Source organism: Podarcis erhardii (genome assembly GCF_964252035.2).
Source record: "Podarcis erhardii genome assembly, chromosome: 2".
NCBI classification, from domain to species: Eukaryota; Metazoa; Chordata; class Lepidosauria; order Squamata; family Lacertidae; genus Podarcis; species Podarcis erhardii.
In genome coordinates this window covers 7,167,928-7,184,558 of record NC_138498.1, presented here as the reverse complement: position 1 = coordinate 7,184,558, position 16,631 = coordinate 7,167,928, and the positions used below count along the sequence as shown (strand labels likewise).

Below are 16,631 nucleotides of genomic sequence, written 5' to 3'. Positions count from 1 at the left end.
TAATAATTTCATTATTGGTACCCAGTCCGTCTGACTGGGTTGCTCCAGCCACTCTGGGAGGCTTCCAACATACTTAAAAACATAATAAAACATTACACATTAAAAAACTTCCCTATACAGGGCTGCCTTCAGATATCTTCTAAAGGTTATATAGTTATTCATCTCCTTAACATCTGATGGGAGGGCATTTCACAGGGAGGGTACCACTGCCGAGAAGGCCCTCTGCCTGGTTCCCTGTGATTTTAATTCTTACAGTGAGGGAACCGCCAGAAGGCCCTCGGAGCTGGACCTCGGTGTCTGGGCTGAACAATGGGGGGGGGGGTGGAGACGCTCCTTCAGGTATACTGGGCCGAGGCCGTCTAGGGCTTTAAAGGTCAGCACCAAACTTTGAATTGTGCTCAGAAACATAATGGGAGCCAATGTAGGTATTTCAAGACTGGTGTTGTATGGTCCCGACAGCCACCTCCAGCCACCAGTCTAGCTGCCACATTCTGGATTAGTTGTAGTTTCCAAGTCACCTTCAAAGGTAGTCCCACGTAGAGCGCATTGCAGTAGTCCCAAGTGGGAGATAACCCCCTCTGGTGAGACAGTGTGCAGGCAGGTAGGGTTTCAGCCAGCTTACCAGATGGAACTGGTAGACAGCCGCCCTTGTAGACAGCTGCCCTGGACACAGAATTATCTGGCACCTCCATGGCTTTTTCATTGGCTTATGTCAGATGTACAAAATGTCGACTGTACTCAACCAGTAGATCCTGGCATGAATTCTGGTCGATCACCACCCGCCTTCCACTAGAGATGTGCCTGAGCAGCCACCGACGCCTCCAGAGCTCATCTTGCGGGAGGGGCTGGTTTGACACTGCACGCACGCCCACCCCAGCCCCATCGGAGGAAGCAGCCAGTGTCAGGGAAGCAGCCCCTCGTACCCAACCTGCAACCATCCCTGTTGTCTCCTCTGGAAGCAGCCAGTGCCCGCCCGCCCACCCTGCACCCATCCCTGGGTGGTAGATCACTGCCAGTTTTTATATTGGATCATGGATCACAGTCAACCTCAAGTTGGACATGGCTGGCTTATGTGATGTTGGCTTCACAAAGAAAGTGGGGTGGTCTCGATTTCATTTCTATGGGTTGAGTGGGGATGCAGACAGCAAAGGATGTTGGAGGCCTCTTAGCAATGCCCTGTGGAGCTGAGACAGTTGTCCAAATGGGCTGGGCCCCCTTGCACTTGTCTTCTGTAGCTGAGCAGTGCCTACTCAGGATGGCGAACAACTACGCTTGACAGCCAATGCACTGGTGGGGGAATTGGTGGCCCACTAGATGATGCTGGACTGCAGCACCCAGCATCTTTGATCATTGGCTGACTACCCCTCACTAGCTGGGGCTGATGGGAGTTGGAGTCCACCAGCAGCTGGAGGTCCTACAGGCTCCCTACCTGTGGTTTAGTACTTGTGAGTTCTAGCCTCTGGCTAATGATTTGCCCTACCTGGAGCAGGCTGTTCTGCACACAGGAACCTAGCATAGATGAGTGAGAAGAACCCTTAGTGGTCTCAAGCTCTACAGCAACAGGGTTCAAATTCATTAGTTAGGAATAATGTTGAGGGGGGAAAGAAATGGGGGGAAGCTTGTACCCTTTCAGGGAGCCTCATATTCATAGTATAACTTAAGGGCACATAGGTGGTTACACGGCATGTCTTCTCTGCCATCTTCCTACTACTAGCTGGGAAAAGGATTCTTGCAATTACATATAGGAAACTCAAATCTGGAGCCCCCCCCCCAACCTTCTGGAGCAGATTTATGGGGCTCATGGGGAGAGGAGACAAGGGGTGTCTTGTGCAGGTAGCCTGGAGAAGAGGAGGTTAAGGGGTGATATGATAGCCATGTTCAAATATATAAAAGGATGTCACATAGAGGAGGGAGAAAGGTTGTTTTCTGCTGCTCCAGAGAAGCGGACACGGAGCAATGGTTCCAAACTACAAGAAAGAAGATTCCACCTAAACATTAGGAAGAACTTCCTGACAGTGAGAGCTGTTCGACAGTGGAATTTGCTGCCAAGGAGTGTGGTGGAGTCTCCTTCTTTGGAGGTCTTTAAGCAGAGGCTTGACAACCATATGTCAGGAGTGCTCTGACGGTGTTTCCTGCTTGGCAGGGGGTTGGACTCGATGGCCCTTGCGGTCTCTTCCAACTCTATGATTCTATGAGTCTAAGTCCTTGTGCAACAACTTAGTTTGGACACAACCCTAGTTTTTAAGAATTTGTTGCCCAACTTGTATTCAAGAATTTAATTTAATGATGAATTAATTTTAAGGAAAATAATCTATGTGGCATTGTGAATAAGGCTTCTGCTGCCTCAATCATTTTGCTCCATATGATAGTCCAGGTGTAAATCTAAAAGATTTGGGTTGAAATGTGATAGCGCTCCCTATCTATTTTATTAAAGGGCTGGTTAGCCTAGCCTTCGCCAATTCTGTGACCTCCAGATGTTTTAGAGTAGACTATAACTCCTATTAACTGCAGCCTGCATGGCCAATAGTCAGGAATGATGGGAGATGTAGTCCAACAGCATCTGCAGGGCACCACGTTGCAGAAGGCTGGCTTAGCAGCCAAGAGGAACTAAAAAATAGGGATGTCAGAACTCCAACAAAAATAGGAAAGAAAGTGGAAATTGTTACAGTTCATGTTTTTGTGGTCAGGAAAAGAAAAGTGAACATGATTGGTATTCGGTTCACATCCTTTTTCTAAGCCCACAGATGATACATTGACTTTTTAATGATGTTTTTGACATTTTCTTTACACTGGAGTAAATTACATAACCTACATTCAATAGAAGACAGTGACAGTGTAGCATTTAGTGGGAATTTAACTGCACTGGGCCAGAAACTGCTGGTTGTGAAAAATACAGGTCAGAATGGAAATTGGATTCATTCTAAGAAGCACCTAGTTAATTTTTTTATAAACTCATCCAACAGATACACCAACACCTGCCACATCTCTAATACTGGCCTCTTTCCCAAAACTGTTGTCCAGAATAGTGAGATGGAAAGCACTTCAGAAACTATCAACCTGCTGTGCAAGTGCTCACGTTATTTGAGATAACTGGTGTATATTCAAAAGGACTAGAAGATTTTATAAATTACAATATGCATTTTATTGAACACGACAACACACACACAAAGTGAAGCCAGGCATCAAAGAATTAAAGCAAGAACCAACAAACGACGCTCTGGTTTGTACAAAATTTGAAACTTTAGAATTCTGATTGGAAAACATCAACAATGAAGTGGAGAGGTGAAGCCACATTAAAAATTAGTGCAAACTCTGTCGGTGGCAGAGAGCCCATTATAACACAGATCATCTGAAAAGTAGAGTTTTACATTTCCCCCCAAATGTGATCAAACAAAGGGATGGTATTGAACAAGCCACTCACAAGAAGAGTGTGTACTGCCTAGAGGGAGGCCTAGGGGAGACATGGTTCACAAGTTACATTTTTGTTTTCAAAGACTACAAGGAAGTTTGAGCTTTAGCATCTGTAGGATTTTTTAGAAGAGGAAATAAATTTCACACTAGAGCTGCTGCCGCCTCCAACGCCTCTTCCACTCCCAGAGCTGAAGCTGCTTCCTCCAGCACCAAGTCCACTCCCAAGGCCCACACAGCCTCCTCCTACTCCAAAACTGCTACCTCCTCCCAGGCTGAGGCTGCTTCCGCCTCCATAGCCAACGTTGCATCCGCCTCCATAGCCAAGACCACTGCCAACAGCGGCCACACCGCTACGTCCGATGGTTGAAGAGACAACAGCTATGAAAGGGAAAGGACACATCATCAAGACTCACGGAGAGCACATCAGTCTGTCTGTGTCTGGGTTGAATGAATGAGTAGGAATGGGCAAATCTGTCCGTTCTGGCTCTCTCATTTTCTCATTCTTCCAATTTTTTAATTCACTACTCCACATTTCCACATCAGTTTGCATTTTAAAAAAAAAGTGCTAGTGAAAATGCTCCAGCATTTCATTGTGAATTTCTCCACTTTTGCATGCAATTTTGCCTAATACTGACATTTTTTGCAAAGCATATTTCCGCAATAGGATGCATTTCTGCATGCTGCTTTCACTAGTATGTATATGCATTTCTGTGCACACTTTCCCCCGGAATATGCATTTCTGCACATGTTACTTGGCTGGAGAACTGCATTGCAAAAGTAGGAAAAATACAGATTTTGAAAGGTGACTGTTTTGCTTTGAGAATTGTTCATAAAGTGTGAATTAGGTAGCTTCACCTTTAAATATTAAATGAATCGAGTTTCTTATCTATCCCTATGAATGGCTAACTTCCAGATGCACAAAATGAATAGGGCAAAAAACACTGAGTTGTATGCAATGTTTGGGAACAACCCGTTAAAGCTAAGCGGCTTTGAGAGTTGCAGCATTGCACCAGCAGAGAAAACCCAAGATGTTGCATCAGAACAGCAACTGTGCAAATGGATAGGCATAGCTATTCAGGGCTTTACAGTGTACAAATGTGGGCACAGAGGAGGCATGGCGAGATGGGTGAGTGGAAGCATTGTGTGCAGCCCTCCAAATGTGAACTGAAACAAGGCATCATTTATTTCATCCTTTCCCCAACGTGCAAAGCTATAAACGTTTCCCCAGGATACTTACAGATGTTCACTGTTCCTGCTCCGTCACTAGCCAGGCTGTCAGAAAACAAAAAGAGGGTGGTAAGGATTCAAGCCCAGACGGAACGACTGGAGCAAGTTTGAAAAGAAGCAGAATTGGCAGTTCATTGTGATGAAATCTGCAAGCCCCCTTAAAGGTAAAGGGACCCCTGACCATTAGGTCCAGTTGTGGCTGACTCTGGGGTTGCGGCACTCATCTCACTTTATTGGCCGAGGGAGCCAGCGTACAGCCAGCATGTGGCCAGCATGACTAAGCCGCTTCTGGTGAACCAGAGCAGCGCACAGAAACGCCGTTTACCTTCCCGTCGGAGTGGTACCTATTTATCTACTTGCACTTTGACGTCCTTTCGAACTGCTAGGTTGGCAGGAGCAGGGACCGAGCAACGGGAACTCACCCCGCCACGGGGATTCGAACTGCCGACCTACTGATCGGCAAGTCCTAGGCTCTGTGGTTTAACCCACAGCGCCACCCGCGTCCCTGCAAGCCCCCTTAGGTGGCATGTAAAGCAGTGTGCACAACTTCCTCTGGTCTTCCACAACCATTTTTCAGCCTTTTTGAGCCCACAGCTCCCTTGAGCAACTACATTCTTTCTGCGGCTCCCCTGTGGGGAAACCCGCTTAGAGCCTCAGTAGCCCAGTTATGTCACCCCTTGCCTGCAGCCCCTCACCCCTTTTCTAACATCCTCCCTTGTGGAGTGTTCCCTTAACCTCCTCTCCCCTTCTCCCCAAGAAGCAGCTGCCAATACCCCTGGTCTCTTTAGCCGCTGCTGCTGCCCCACAGGGACCTGGGAAGAGGCTGCCCCCAGCCTTAGCAGTGAACATGAGGCCAGCACCTTTCTCACTGGGAGGAAGCAGCGGTGGCAGCAGCAGGCACAACCAGGCCTGCATGGCAGAAAGGCTTCCCTTTGCTGCCAGGCACCCAGCTCCCAGGCAGCCATTGCACACAGGAAGCACAACCAAGGCCAGTACAGCCTCCCATTTGTCCATCCATCCCCAACAGCAAGGGCTGGCAGACTGGCTGGCTGGGCTCCCTCACCCGCTTGCTTGCTTACTCTGAGGCTGCCTCATCTCCTGGCAACCAGAACCCCCTGGCCAGCCCCAGAGGCACCATTTGCCTGGGGAACTTGTAGCCAGGGCCGCTGCAACAAACAGCTGCCCAAGACTTTTGGAGTCAGAGATGCGAGAGGGCAGGAAGGAAAAAGGGACAGAGGCCAGTGTTGCCCACGACACCCCTGACCATCATTCAAGGCACCCCGGGGTGCCAAGGCACACTGGTTGAAAACTACTGTTCTATGATATTGCCACCAGACAGTAAAATTGAGAAGCCTGACTGTTCCATGTGATTTTGGTAGCTGTGCATGGGAAAACCACTGGAGCAGCACACCAGACAATACTTTATTGTTGACTGAGGACAAGTTATCCCTCATTTGGGCTCCAAGACAGACAGGCACTTAAGATTACTCAAGGAGGATATATTTAATATCCTTTAATTGTGTCGCAACCAGAATGGTATAATGGTAGACCTGAAGTAGGAATTCCAATTTGCACTAGGGAACAACTATCAGCTCTGTGTTCTGACAGAGGTGGTAGTTCTTCACTGAGACCAGCTCTAGGGAGCCCTTGGCCCTCCAGATGTTGCTGAACCACTACCACACCCCCATCAGTCAATGAGCATGGCCAATGAGAAGGAATGATGGGAGATGTAGTTCAGCAACATCTGGATGGCCTAAGGACCCCCACGCTTGGTCTAGATCAGGGTTTCCCAAACTCAGGTCTACAGCTGTTTTTGGACTGCACTCCCACAATCCCTAGCTAGCAGGACCAGTGGTCAAGGATGATGACAACTGTATTCCAAAAACAGCTGGAGACTCAGGTTTGGAAAGCCCTGGTTTAGATGAAGAGCTATCACCTCTCCCTTCTGTATGCAGTGATCATTAGCAGAGGTAGCCAGCGTGGTGCCCTTCCGATGTTGTCCAATTCCCATTAGTCCCTGCCTGCATGGCCGATGGTCAGGCTTGATGGGAGCTGGAGTCCAGCACCATCTGGAATGCCCCACATTGGATATTTCATCTTAGATTTATCAACATTGGAGAAAGGATGGGATGTGTACAAGGTTGCAAAGATTGTATCTCACTGACCGGCATTCCTCTCCTTCCAGAAGCTTCCTGTAGGTGGCAATCTCAATATCTAGGGCTAGTTTGACACTCATCAGTTCCTGGTAGTCCTTCAGCTGCCTGGCCATGTCTTGTTTGGCTCTCTGAAGAGCATCCTCAAGCTCAGCAAGCTTTTGCCTTGCATCCTTGAGAGCCAGCTCGCCCCGCTCTTCTGCTTCTGCAATGGCTGCCTGAAGATTGGCACACTGTTTGCAGGTAGGGAGAGAAAAGACTGGTTAGCTTAAATGGTAAGCTGCTTGGAGCAAGACAGACCTATTGTTTCCTTATGTTACTCCATAAACAAGCAAGACCATACCTGCTTCTTCACATTGTCAATTTCAGCGCGCAGCCTCTGGATTTGTCGGGTGAGTTCAGAAATCTCATGCTTGGTGTTGCGAAGGTCATCACCGTGTCTTCCGGCAGTAGCCTGGAGTTCCTCATACTAATATAGGCAGAAAGCAAACACAGCAAGATTAGGTTAATTTCATTTGGAGCAACCATTCTTATTTTCTATCCATATGGGGTGCTTTTTTATTTTTAAAAAATCAGGTGCCGGTACTCAAATATTGATCAAAATGCTCTGAGTACCAGCATAAAATCTCAGGTGGTGCTGTGGTCTAAACCACAGAGCCTAGTGCTTGCCAATCGGAAGGTTGGCAGTTCAAATCCCTGCGACGGGGTGAGCTCCTGTTGCTCGGTCCCTCCTCCTGCCCACCTAGCAGTTCGAAAGCATGTCAAAGTGCAAGTAGATAGATAGGTACCGCTCCAGCGGGAAGGTAAATGGCATTTCTGTGCGCTGCTCTGGCTTCGCCAGAAGCAGTTTAGTCATGCTGGTCACATGACCCAGAAAAACTGTCTGCAGACAAATGTTGGCTCCCTCGGCCAGTAAAGCAAGATGTGCGCAGCAACCCCAGAGTCGTCCATGACTGGACTTAACTGTCAGGGGTCCTTTACCTTTACCAGCATAAAATGGCTGTGATGGGCAGCAAAAAAGTGGTGCAGGTACCTTGTAATGGTGAGTACTGTCACAAAAAAGCCCGGTACATGAGTATATGCTTGATGTGCTATCACTGCAATACTCATTGGGTAAAATACATTTCCATGGGCCATGGTGGCCTTTCTTTCTGGCATTCTACCAGCACACTGAAGTAGGGAGGGAGAGATCAGCTCTCCCTCCTTCCCTAAGGCCTGAGTATGCTGTTGGTTCCCTGGCCAAGTAAATCTAGTTTAAAGGAAAGGGGAGGAGTTTGGGAGACTAGTGAGGAAGAAGGGGTGGTTCGGAAGCAATTTTTCAGTGGCTTTTGAAAATAAGCTTAGTCATTTCAGAAATAAGGGGAAGAAGCAACTTGGCTTATTTTCTAAGCCACGAACCATCAGGAAAGCCACCCTTCTCTAGCTCCTTTATGATGTTTTACCTTGCTTTGGTACCAGGATTCAGCCTCCACTCTGCTCTTGTTTGCAATGTCTTCATACTGAGCTTTGACTTCAGCAATGATGCTGTCGAGATCCAGGCTGCGGTTGTTGTCCATTGAAAGAATCACGGAAGTGTCAGAGATTTGTGTCTGCATCTGTGCAAGTTCCTGTAGTTGAGGCAGCAACATCTCAATCAAAGCCATATAATACTGAATTCTGCATCCTCTGCAAATTCCCAGCCCAAACTGTGCTCCAAGCGAATCCTTCAGCTGTAAGGAGTTACGCAAGCAAGCAAACTTTCGTACACGTAACTCATTCTGCTTCCAAAACACCTGTTTTCTTTTTCTTTTTTAAAAATGAAAATAGGTTTTTAAAACATAAGAAGATAGAACACATATGAATTGCAGGGATCGGAGCCATGATTATCCATAGGCAATTAGAGGAAGGCACTGTACAGGACACTCAAACCGCACCCTATAATTCCTGGACTTTCAGCTTAGCTGTCTGTTCCCTTGAAATTCCATTACCCATTCAAATTTAGCAGGACAGACTTAGTGATATGGTATGCTGGGAAGAAGATGAGTCTCTCATGGAATTCACAAAGGATCGTAACATCAGCATACATTTATTGCCAAGAAGTGAAGTACCATGAGCACAACACACCTCTGGGTTCACTCTGGTTTCTGCATGATTAATAGTGGGACTGAGTACACTTGCCCTGCTATTGTATCTCCTGGATCCCAATGTGATCCAGCTCTAAAGTGGGTGAGCTGCACACAGGCTGTCCCTGTGCACTCCAAGTTCTGGCTCATGTAGACTCCCTATGTGTTTTCAACCCCCCACCCCCTTCAGATCTTCCCTCATTGTGTGAGTAATGTTGAGGCAGGGCTGGGAGGACAAACCCTCATATCATTTGGGGGGTGGGGGGGCTAAAGGTGTGATCCTATAGTCCCTTCCAACATTTTTTGCCCTTTCACAGGAGTAATACTTTTATCTCTAGCATAGAAAGATGTTGGAAAGAGGAGTGCTCAGGATCCCTTTAAGAAATTCACTCTCATTTATTTATTTTTGAAACTTGTAATTTTCCAGAAAAATACCATCAGGTGTTTATTTTATTTTTTACCTTAGCAGTTGAAGCCTAGTAGCAAGTTATGGATATAAAGGTAAATCTCATTCCTTCTGATCAACTTAGCTAGTATTCCCTTTCTCTCTCTTTTGCTTCCTTTGAAATTGCTTTCTTTCAAAGTTGTTTTTCACCCAACCAGAATCTTTAGACTTTGCTTCAAAATTACACTTTAGGCAAAATGGATGTCAGCTCTAGTTGAGAGACAACAAAAGCCCATGGATAAACATTCATTTTGTCCTTATTATCCATGGGAGGTTCTGAAACGGGGCTCTTTTTCTAGCTGAATAGCAAGGCAGATGGCTAGATGGCCTCTTTGGCCGTCCACGTTTAATAACCGTACAGCACAGAACACTTCAGCTAAAGTGAATAGGTGTGATCCTTACCGCTTCATACAGTGCTTTGAGGAAGTTGAGTTCATCATTGAAGGAATCTGCCCTGGCTTCCAGCTCTACTTTGTTCATGTAGGCGGTATCCACATCCTGAAAAAAAGAAGATATTGTTGAACTAGACAGTCTAAAGTTATAGCATAAGAGAGGGTGATTCAGCTCCTAAATTGATTACTTACTAGCCTGAGTGTGCTCTGTGGGGTACAGATGCATGACTGTGGCAGGCACCTATTGGCTAATGCCAGTTACATCACTAATAATGAGTGATATATCCATTTTGTGGACAACAACACACACACACTTACATGTGTCTCTTAAAAACAAAGGACTGTGGCCTAGCAACAGTGAATGATTACAGCTTTGTTTGTAGAAATATATTTTAAACTTAGTTGTCTGAAGGGTTTGTGGGACATGATAGCAAAGGATTACTACCCCTCACAACAAAACTATTTCCCCATGGGCTATCTACAGACACTCACCTTCTTGAGGGTGACAAATTCATTTTCTGCAGTTGTACGCCTATTGATCTCATCTTCATATCTGTTTGGGCAGGACAGACAAAGAGGAAAAACAACTAAGAGATGGCTGCAATGCTTAAAGAAGTTTGGAATGGCACTGATGGTATCTAAGAGGTTATTCTTGATCACAAAGGGTCAATCTGCACCACCTGGCAAAGAAAAGACCTGAGCAGCCTGTAAACCAAGCCTGTTGAAATCCACCATGTGGTCAAACCACATGGCAGATGTTATGCTGTGTATGCACAGACTGCCACATGGTGCGTGTTGCATTTGAAGTTGCTGTTAAGCTGTTTACTTGTGTGAATTGTGGCTTTAGCAGAAAGGGGAGGAGATGCAGAAGAGAAGGAAGACATAGAAAACAAACTGAGAGGAAGAGAGAGGTTTACTTGTGCTTGAAGTCCTCAACTAGGTTCTGCATGTTGCTCAGTTCTCCAGCCAATCTTCCTTTGTTACTTTCCAGGCAGCTGAGCTGTTTCCTCAGATTGTTGATGTAAGCTTCGAAAAGGGGCTCAATGTTGTTTCGGATTGTTTTCTGGCCCTGCTCCTGCAGCAATGTCCATTTTGTTTCCAGCACTTTGTTCTGTTGTTCAAGGAAACGCACCTGGAAGCAGAAAGACCTACATTAACCATTTCTAAAAGTGGACTGCAAGAAGATCAAACCACTCCATTCTTAAGGAAATCAGCCCTGAGTGCTCACTGGAAGGACAGATCCTGAAGCTGAGGCTCCAATACTTTGGCCACCTCATGAGAAGAGAAGACTCCCTGGAAAAAACTCTGATGTTGGGAAAGATGGAGGGCACAAGGAGAAGGGGACGGCAGAGGACAAGATGGTTGGACAGTGTTCTCAAAGCTACCAGCATGAGTTTGACAAAGCTGTGGGAGGCAGTGGAAGACAGGAGTGCCTGGCATGCTCTGGTTCATGGGGTCACGAAGAGTCGGACATGACTAAACAAATAAACAAAAGTCACACTCCAATGGGGATGCTAAGCAAGTGTTTCACAAACTGGCAAGGGCCATCGCTCTGTGGCTGAGTAACTGCTCTGCCTGCAGATGGTCTACTGGTTCAATCCCTGGCATCCTAAGGTAGGAAAGGGCATGCCCCTCATCTGATACCCCAGGGAGCCACGGCCAGTCAGTGTAGACAATATTAAGGTAGATGGGCCACTGTCCTGACACAATACAAGGCAGCTTCCTATTTTCCTAAGTGTGAGTCTCTCCTTACAGGTGAGTCCTGACATATTGCGCGGACAGGCGGAGTCACCAGACCCCGAGTGGTCCCCCCCATCATGTGGAATAACGACTCTAGACAACGTGCTATGGGATTAAATTGGCCACAACTTTATTAAATTTCAAATGTGGGTAGACCTTGGCTCAGGCATTGGGCGTTCTCCCTCCCCAGTCCCCAGCCGGGGACCTAGGGAGCATCAGGGTTATCCAGTGTGTGGGGGGGGGATGGGCCGGCTCTGGAGAACATATGTTCAAGCAGAGATAGCCGACCCCGTTACGCCGCCGCAGGGGAGAGCAATGACGACCTTTCGGCGTACGGCCAAAGCCTCCCTTCAAAAACCCCTTTAACGGGGAACCCTGGTATCGCCACCGCAAAGAGGAAGATGGACTAAAGGATTCCGCCCAAGGCCTGATACCGCCAAAGTTGTGATGTTTTGCTACGGGAAAGGCGAAACCTGCCAATGCAGGGAAATTCCTTTCCGGCCCTTTAACAGCGACCTTATCGTAGCAGCGCCCGCATACCTGTGGAGACAGGTTAACCTGCAAAACCTATGAAGAAAAGTTAACCTGCAAAAGAAGACATTAACTGAGGGTGGGTAGGGTGGGAGAAGCTCTGGAGCCAAGTGAGGATTACCAGGTAAGATCCACCCTCTATTGTGTGGGCAGGTAATCCCTCCCCCTACCTGGCTTGGTTTCCCTGGCAACGCTTCCCCCAGGTGGGATTGGACAACTCACTGGGGTAGGCGGGGACCTCCAGGTATCCCACCTGAGGGAAGGCAAAGCCTATGCTGATGGGGCCACTCCAGATCCAGGGCTGCACGCGTCCACGCAAAGGGCGCCCCCCGTTTTAAGTGGGGAGCGGTCATTATTGGGTTAGTCCAGGCATGGGCAAACTTGGCCCTCCAGCCATTTTGGGACTACAACTCCCATCAACCCTAGTTAACAGGACCAGTGGTCAGGGATGATGGGAACTGTAGTCCCAAAACATCTGGAGGGCCAAGTTTGCCCATGCCTGGGTTAGTCTCGTAATGAGGACCTTCCTTCCTTCCTTGCTTTTACCAAGCCAGCAACACACCATTGAAGGACCCTTGAAGAAGCAGATTCCCACATTGCCCCTTCTAAATTGTGTTCCCTTCCTGTATCTCATGTTTAAATTCTATTATTGCCTAGGTATATTCACATGAAGAATGAGGGGGGGAGGACATATGTTTGTTCAGTGTTGGTATTTGTGTGTTTCTGCTGCTGAGGAAGAAAGAAGGGCTGGGAAGGTGACATTAATTTGGGCCATTAATTTCAACAGTTTGGGTCCCACTTGAAAAGCATTAATCTAAGCCTAAATACTGGAGGTATTTACTGCAGTTGATTGGAAGGACATCCTAGATCATGCACCACAGAAGGAGTTACAAGCTAGTTTCCTGCAAATCGTTCAGGTAACAAGACTTATGTTCCATTTTATTTATGTTCTTCATTTGTTGGTTTCTTAAGTTGCCTTACAGGACGATGCAATTTCTAGGAAGCTTACAAACGTATGGCAGATAAAACAACCAATTCCAAAATCGAAACAACAAAAAGCCAGTTAAGTATGAATTAGGTGACTCTTAAAGGATGTTTAGCCTAGCATAAAAATAACCACAAAGTTCTATAAACTAAAATAAATGCTCTAGAACCCAGCTGTGGCATGAATGAAACTATCTTAGTTTATCCTCAAGGCCTTTTTGAAGACTGGCACAGAGAAGGCCAATCACACATCCCTTAGAAATAAATTCCATAAGCCAAGGCTGAAGTGACCCTGTCTTTGGTGCCTGCCAGTCTATTTACCTTAATGGCAAGGCTTCTAAAGCTGATCTTAAAGGTAAAGGTAAAGGTACCCCTGCCCGTACGGGCCAGTCGTGTCCGACTCTAGGGTTGTGCGCTCATCTCACTTAAGAGGCCGGGAGCCAGCGCTGTCCGAAGACACTTCTGGGTCACGTGGCCAGCATGATGAAGCTGCTCTGGCGAGCCAGCACCAGCACAGCACACGGAAACGCCGTTTACCTTCCCGCTATAAAGCGGTACCTATTTATCTACTTGCGCTTAGGGGTGCTTTCAAACTGCTAGGTGGGCAGGAGCTGGGACCGAAAGACGGGAGCTCACCCTGCCGCGGGGATTCGAACCGCCGACCATACGATCAGCAAGTCCTAGGCACTGAGGTTTTACCCACAGCGCCACCCGCGTCCCCAAAAAGCTGATCTTAGGCCACAGTTAATATGACCACTAGTTGTATTAAGGGCTCTTTTAGCAATATGCAGAGTTAAGTGTTAACAAGGCACATAGGGAAATTCCACAGAGTGGAGTCTAACCCTAAGTACACATATAGGCTGGGTTGAAATAACTATCTATCTATCTATCTATCTATCTATCTATCTATCTATCTACACACACACACACACACACACACACACACACACAGATAACTCAGATTTTGCATCCATTTACGTAATACACATTAAGAAAACCTTTTAAGTTTTGAGTTATTTGAGTTATATGGAACCCTTTTCCCATCCCTCGTCGAACTTCATCTGTGCTCAGGATTGAGCATCTTCTAATGGAGCTTGGTTGTTGCCATTAGGATATGTACTAAGACTGGAAATTCAAATCCCTTCTCAGCCATGAAGCTCACTGGGTGACCATGGATCCAATCTCTCTCTCTCTCTCTCTCTCTCTCTCTCTCTCTCTCTCTCTCTCTCTCAGTCTGACCTACCTCCAAGGGCTGTTGTGAAGATAAAATAGGACTGCTGGGTTATGCATTTCACCTTGAGCTACTTGGAGAAAAAGTAGGGTAAAATTGCAAATAACATTATTTTTGCATTGTGTTTTAGTTGATTTGATTTGATTTAACTTTTAATGAGGCTTTTAAGGCTGCAGTGCTGAGCACATTTACCTGTGAGTCCCACTGAACACTGAGATTTATTTCAAAGCAAGCTTGCACAGGATCAGGCTGTTAATACAATCACTCTTAATATATTATTACCTGCATTCAAACTTTGGGATGAGGCAAATTAAGAATGTGAGCAAATGAAAGAATGAATGAGACCCGTGAACCACTCAAGGCTCATCTTGCATGCATCTTCAGTGCTGCTATTTGACTCTCTCCTATCCATCACTGCTATTCACCATGAGTCATCTCTCCCTCCAGCCCTGCTTTCTGCATCAAATGCAAACCCTCTGGGGTAGAATTGCTTCATCCCTCCACGTTTCTGGACTCTGCTTTCCAACTTATTTTACCAGCCCTGGACAAGTGCATAACAGCAACTTGAAACTGTTATCCAAGGAAAGGGGTCATGTGGAATTTCACCAATCTTATTGAAATTACTGAGTGCTCAAATGCTCCTCCTGAGAAAGAATCTGCAAATTTGCCTTGAAGCCACGTTAATTTCAGGCATAAGACAATAGCAGCTCTAGAAGGTTTCCTGATCACTTTAGGTCCATGGCAAAACAAACAAAAAGGGATCGGCTGCAAAATTTTTGCAGAAAGTGCTGCTCTCAGAATCAAAAGCACAGCCAGTAAAAAGTTGACAGCTCTGTGCCACTGAGCACATGGCTGGTAGTGCCTGCGTTAAATGGTGATAGCTAGAATGAAGGAGAGTAGCAGAAATAAAGCGACTGAATGGTTTGAAACAACTCAAGGGTCGCAGGATAAGGCATTCATGAAATCTGACTTCTCACCTTATCAATGAAGGATGCAAATTTGTTGTTGAGCGTCTTTATCTGCTCCCCCTCCTCTTTGCGGACTCTCTGTATGTTGGGGTCAATCTCCAAGTTGAGAGGTGCCAGCAGCTGCTGATTGATGGTCACTTCTTGGATCCCGCCAGGTGGGCAAACAGGGAAGCCGGGACCGCCTCTCCCACTGCCAAAGCCAGCTCCAACCAGCCCATAGCTGCCACCTGCTCCACCACCAAGCCCAAATCCACTGCCAAGGCCACCACCATAACCACAACCGTAACCGATGCTGGAAGCACCACCAGCCGCTGCGACCCTATTAAATCCACCAAGATTGCAGAGGCTTCGGCTGCCAAAGCCGCCGCCGCCACCACCACTGACCCTACCAAAACCAGCACCACCAACACCACAGCTTCCACCTCTGGTCACAGTGCGTGAAGTGAAGCTGGTGCGGCCGCAGCCAGGCACGATGGCAGAGGAGTTGCTGAAGCCTCTCCTCTGGATCTTTACTGAAGTTTGGTGAGACATTTTGACTGGCGTGGAGAGAGCAAGAGAAAGCACAGATGGTCGATGAGACGGAGGCGGGTGCACTTGCTTTCCCTGGGACTTAAGGGCTCTTCTTTTTATTTATATTCTGGAGGAAGTGGGATTGGTTGCATGATTTAAGATGGATCATCTTTCTGATTAATGGGGTTGGGCATGCCCTGCGGCTTTTCTGGGTGGTGACATCACCCTGCCATGCCACACACACCCATACACAAAAGGATGAATGGAAGTACAAGAGTCTCAGCAAGGCTTGCTTGTCATCTGAAGATAATGACCACCTTCCCTGGCCTTCGTTGGAGACTGGCAGTGTTAATGAGTTCAATTTGTACTTGAGTTGGGGAACGAGAAGAAAGCAGGCCGGTGCTATATCTCATGGCAAAACCACTTACTCAATTCTGGGAAGGTGACATCCTATTCTTCACTGTCCTCCCTAAATTGAAGGCAGGGATGGGCACACCTAAGCATCCGAAAGTGTGGCCAAGAGCTGGTAACTTTCTCAAGCACCGGCAATTCTGCAGAGCTTGAATGCATGAATTTGTGCAGGCTGGCAGGGTTAGATAAACTGACCATTGTAAGTTGTTGTTGGTTAGTTGTTTAGTCGTGTCCAACTCTTCATGACCCCATGGACCAGAGCATGCCAGGCACTTCTGTCTTCCACTGCCACCCGCAGTTTGGTCAAACTCATGCTGGTAGCTTCGAGAACACTATCCAACCATCTCGTCCTCTGTCGTCCCCTTCTCTTTGTGCCCTCCATCTTTCCCAACATCAGGGTCTTTTCCAGGGAGTCTTCTCTTCTCATGAGGTGGCCAAAGTATTGGAGCCTCAGCTTCAGGATCTGTCCTTGCAGTGAGCACTCAGGGCTGATTTCCTTAAGAATGGAGAGGTTTGATCTTCTTGC

At 47.0% G+C, this 16,631-nt stretch overlaps 1 protein-coding gene across 1 annotated transcript; it reads right to left on the bottom strand.

The window, feature by feature from the left end:
* Positions 1-3,137: 3,137 nt before the first annotated feature.
* LOC309332016 (keratin, type II cytoskeletal 75-like) lies at positions 3,138-16,336 on the bottom strand. The gene is made up of 9 exons (XM_081844665.1): positions 15,194-16,336; positions 10,648-10,862; positions 10,223-10,283; positions 9,741-9,836; positions 8,234-8,398; positions 7,135-7,260; positions 6,804-7,024; positions 4,649-4,683; positions 3,138-3,789 (listed from the first exon to the last, which is right to left on the bottom strand). The coding sequence occupies exons 1-9, from the start codon at positions 15,713-15,715 to the stop codon at positions 3,515-3,517; spliced, it is 1,716 nt and encodes a 571-aa protein (XP_081700791.1). The 5' UTR covers positions 15,716-16,336; the 3' UTR covers positions 3,138-3,514.
* Positions 16,337-16,631: the final 295 nt, after the last annotated feature.

Coding starts and splice junctions, on each gene's coding strand:
- LOC309332016 (XM_081844665.1), bottom strand. CDS start 15,715: ATGTCTCACCAAACTTCAGTAAAGATCCAGAGGAGAGGCTTCAGCAAC. Junction 10,284..10,647: donor GTTGAGGACTTCAAGCACAA/GTAAACCTCTCT, acceptor CTGCCCAAACAG/ATATGAAGATGAGATCAATA. Junction 7,261..8,233: donor AATCCTGGTACCAAAGCAAG/GTAAAACATCAT, acceptor TGCCTATATTAG/TATGAGGAACTCCAGGCTAC.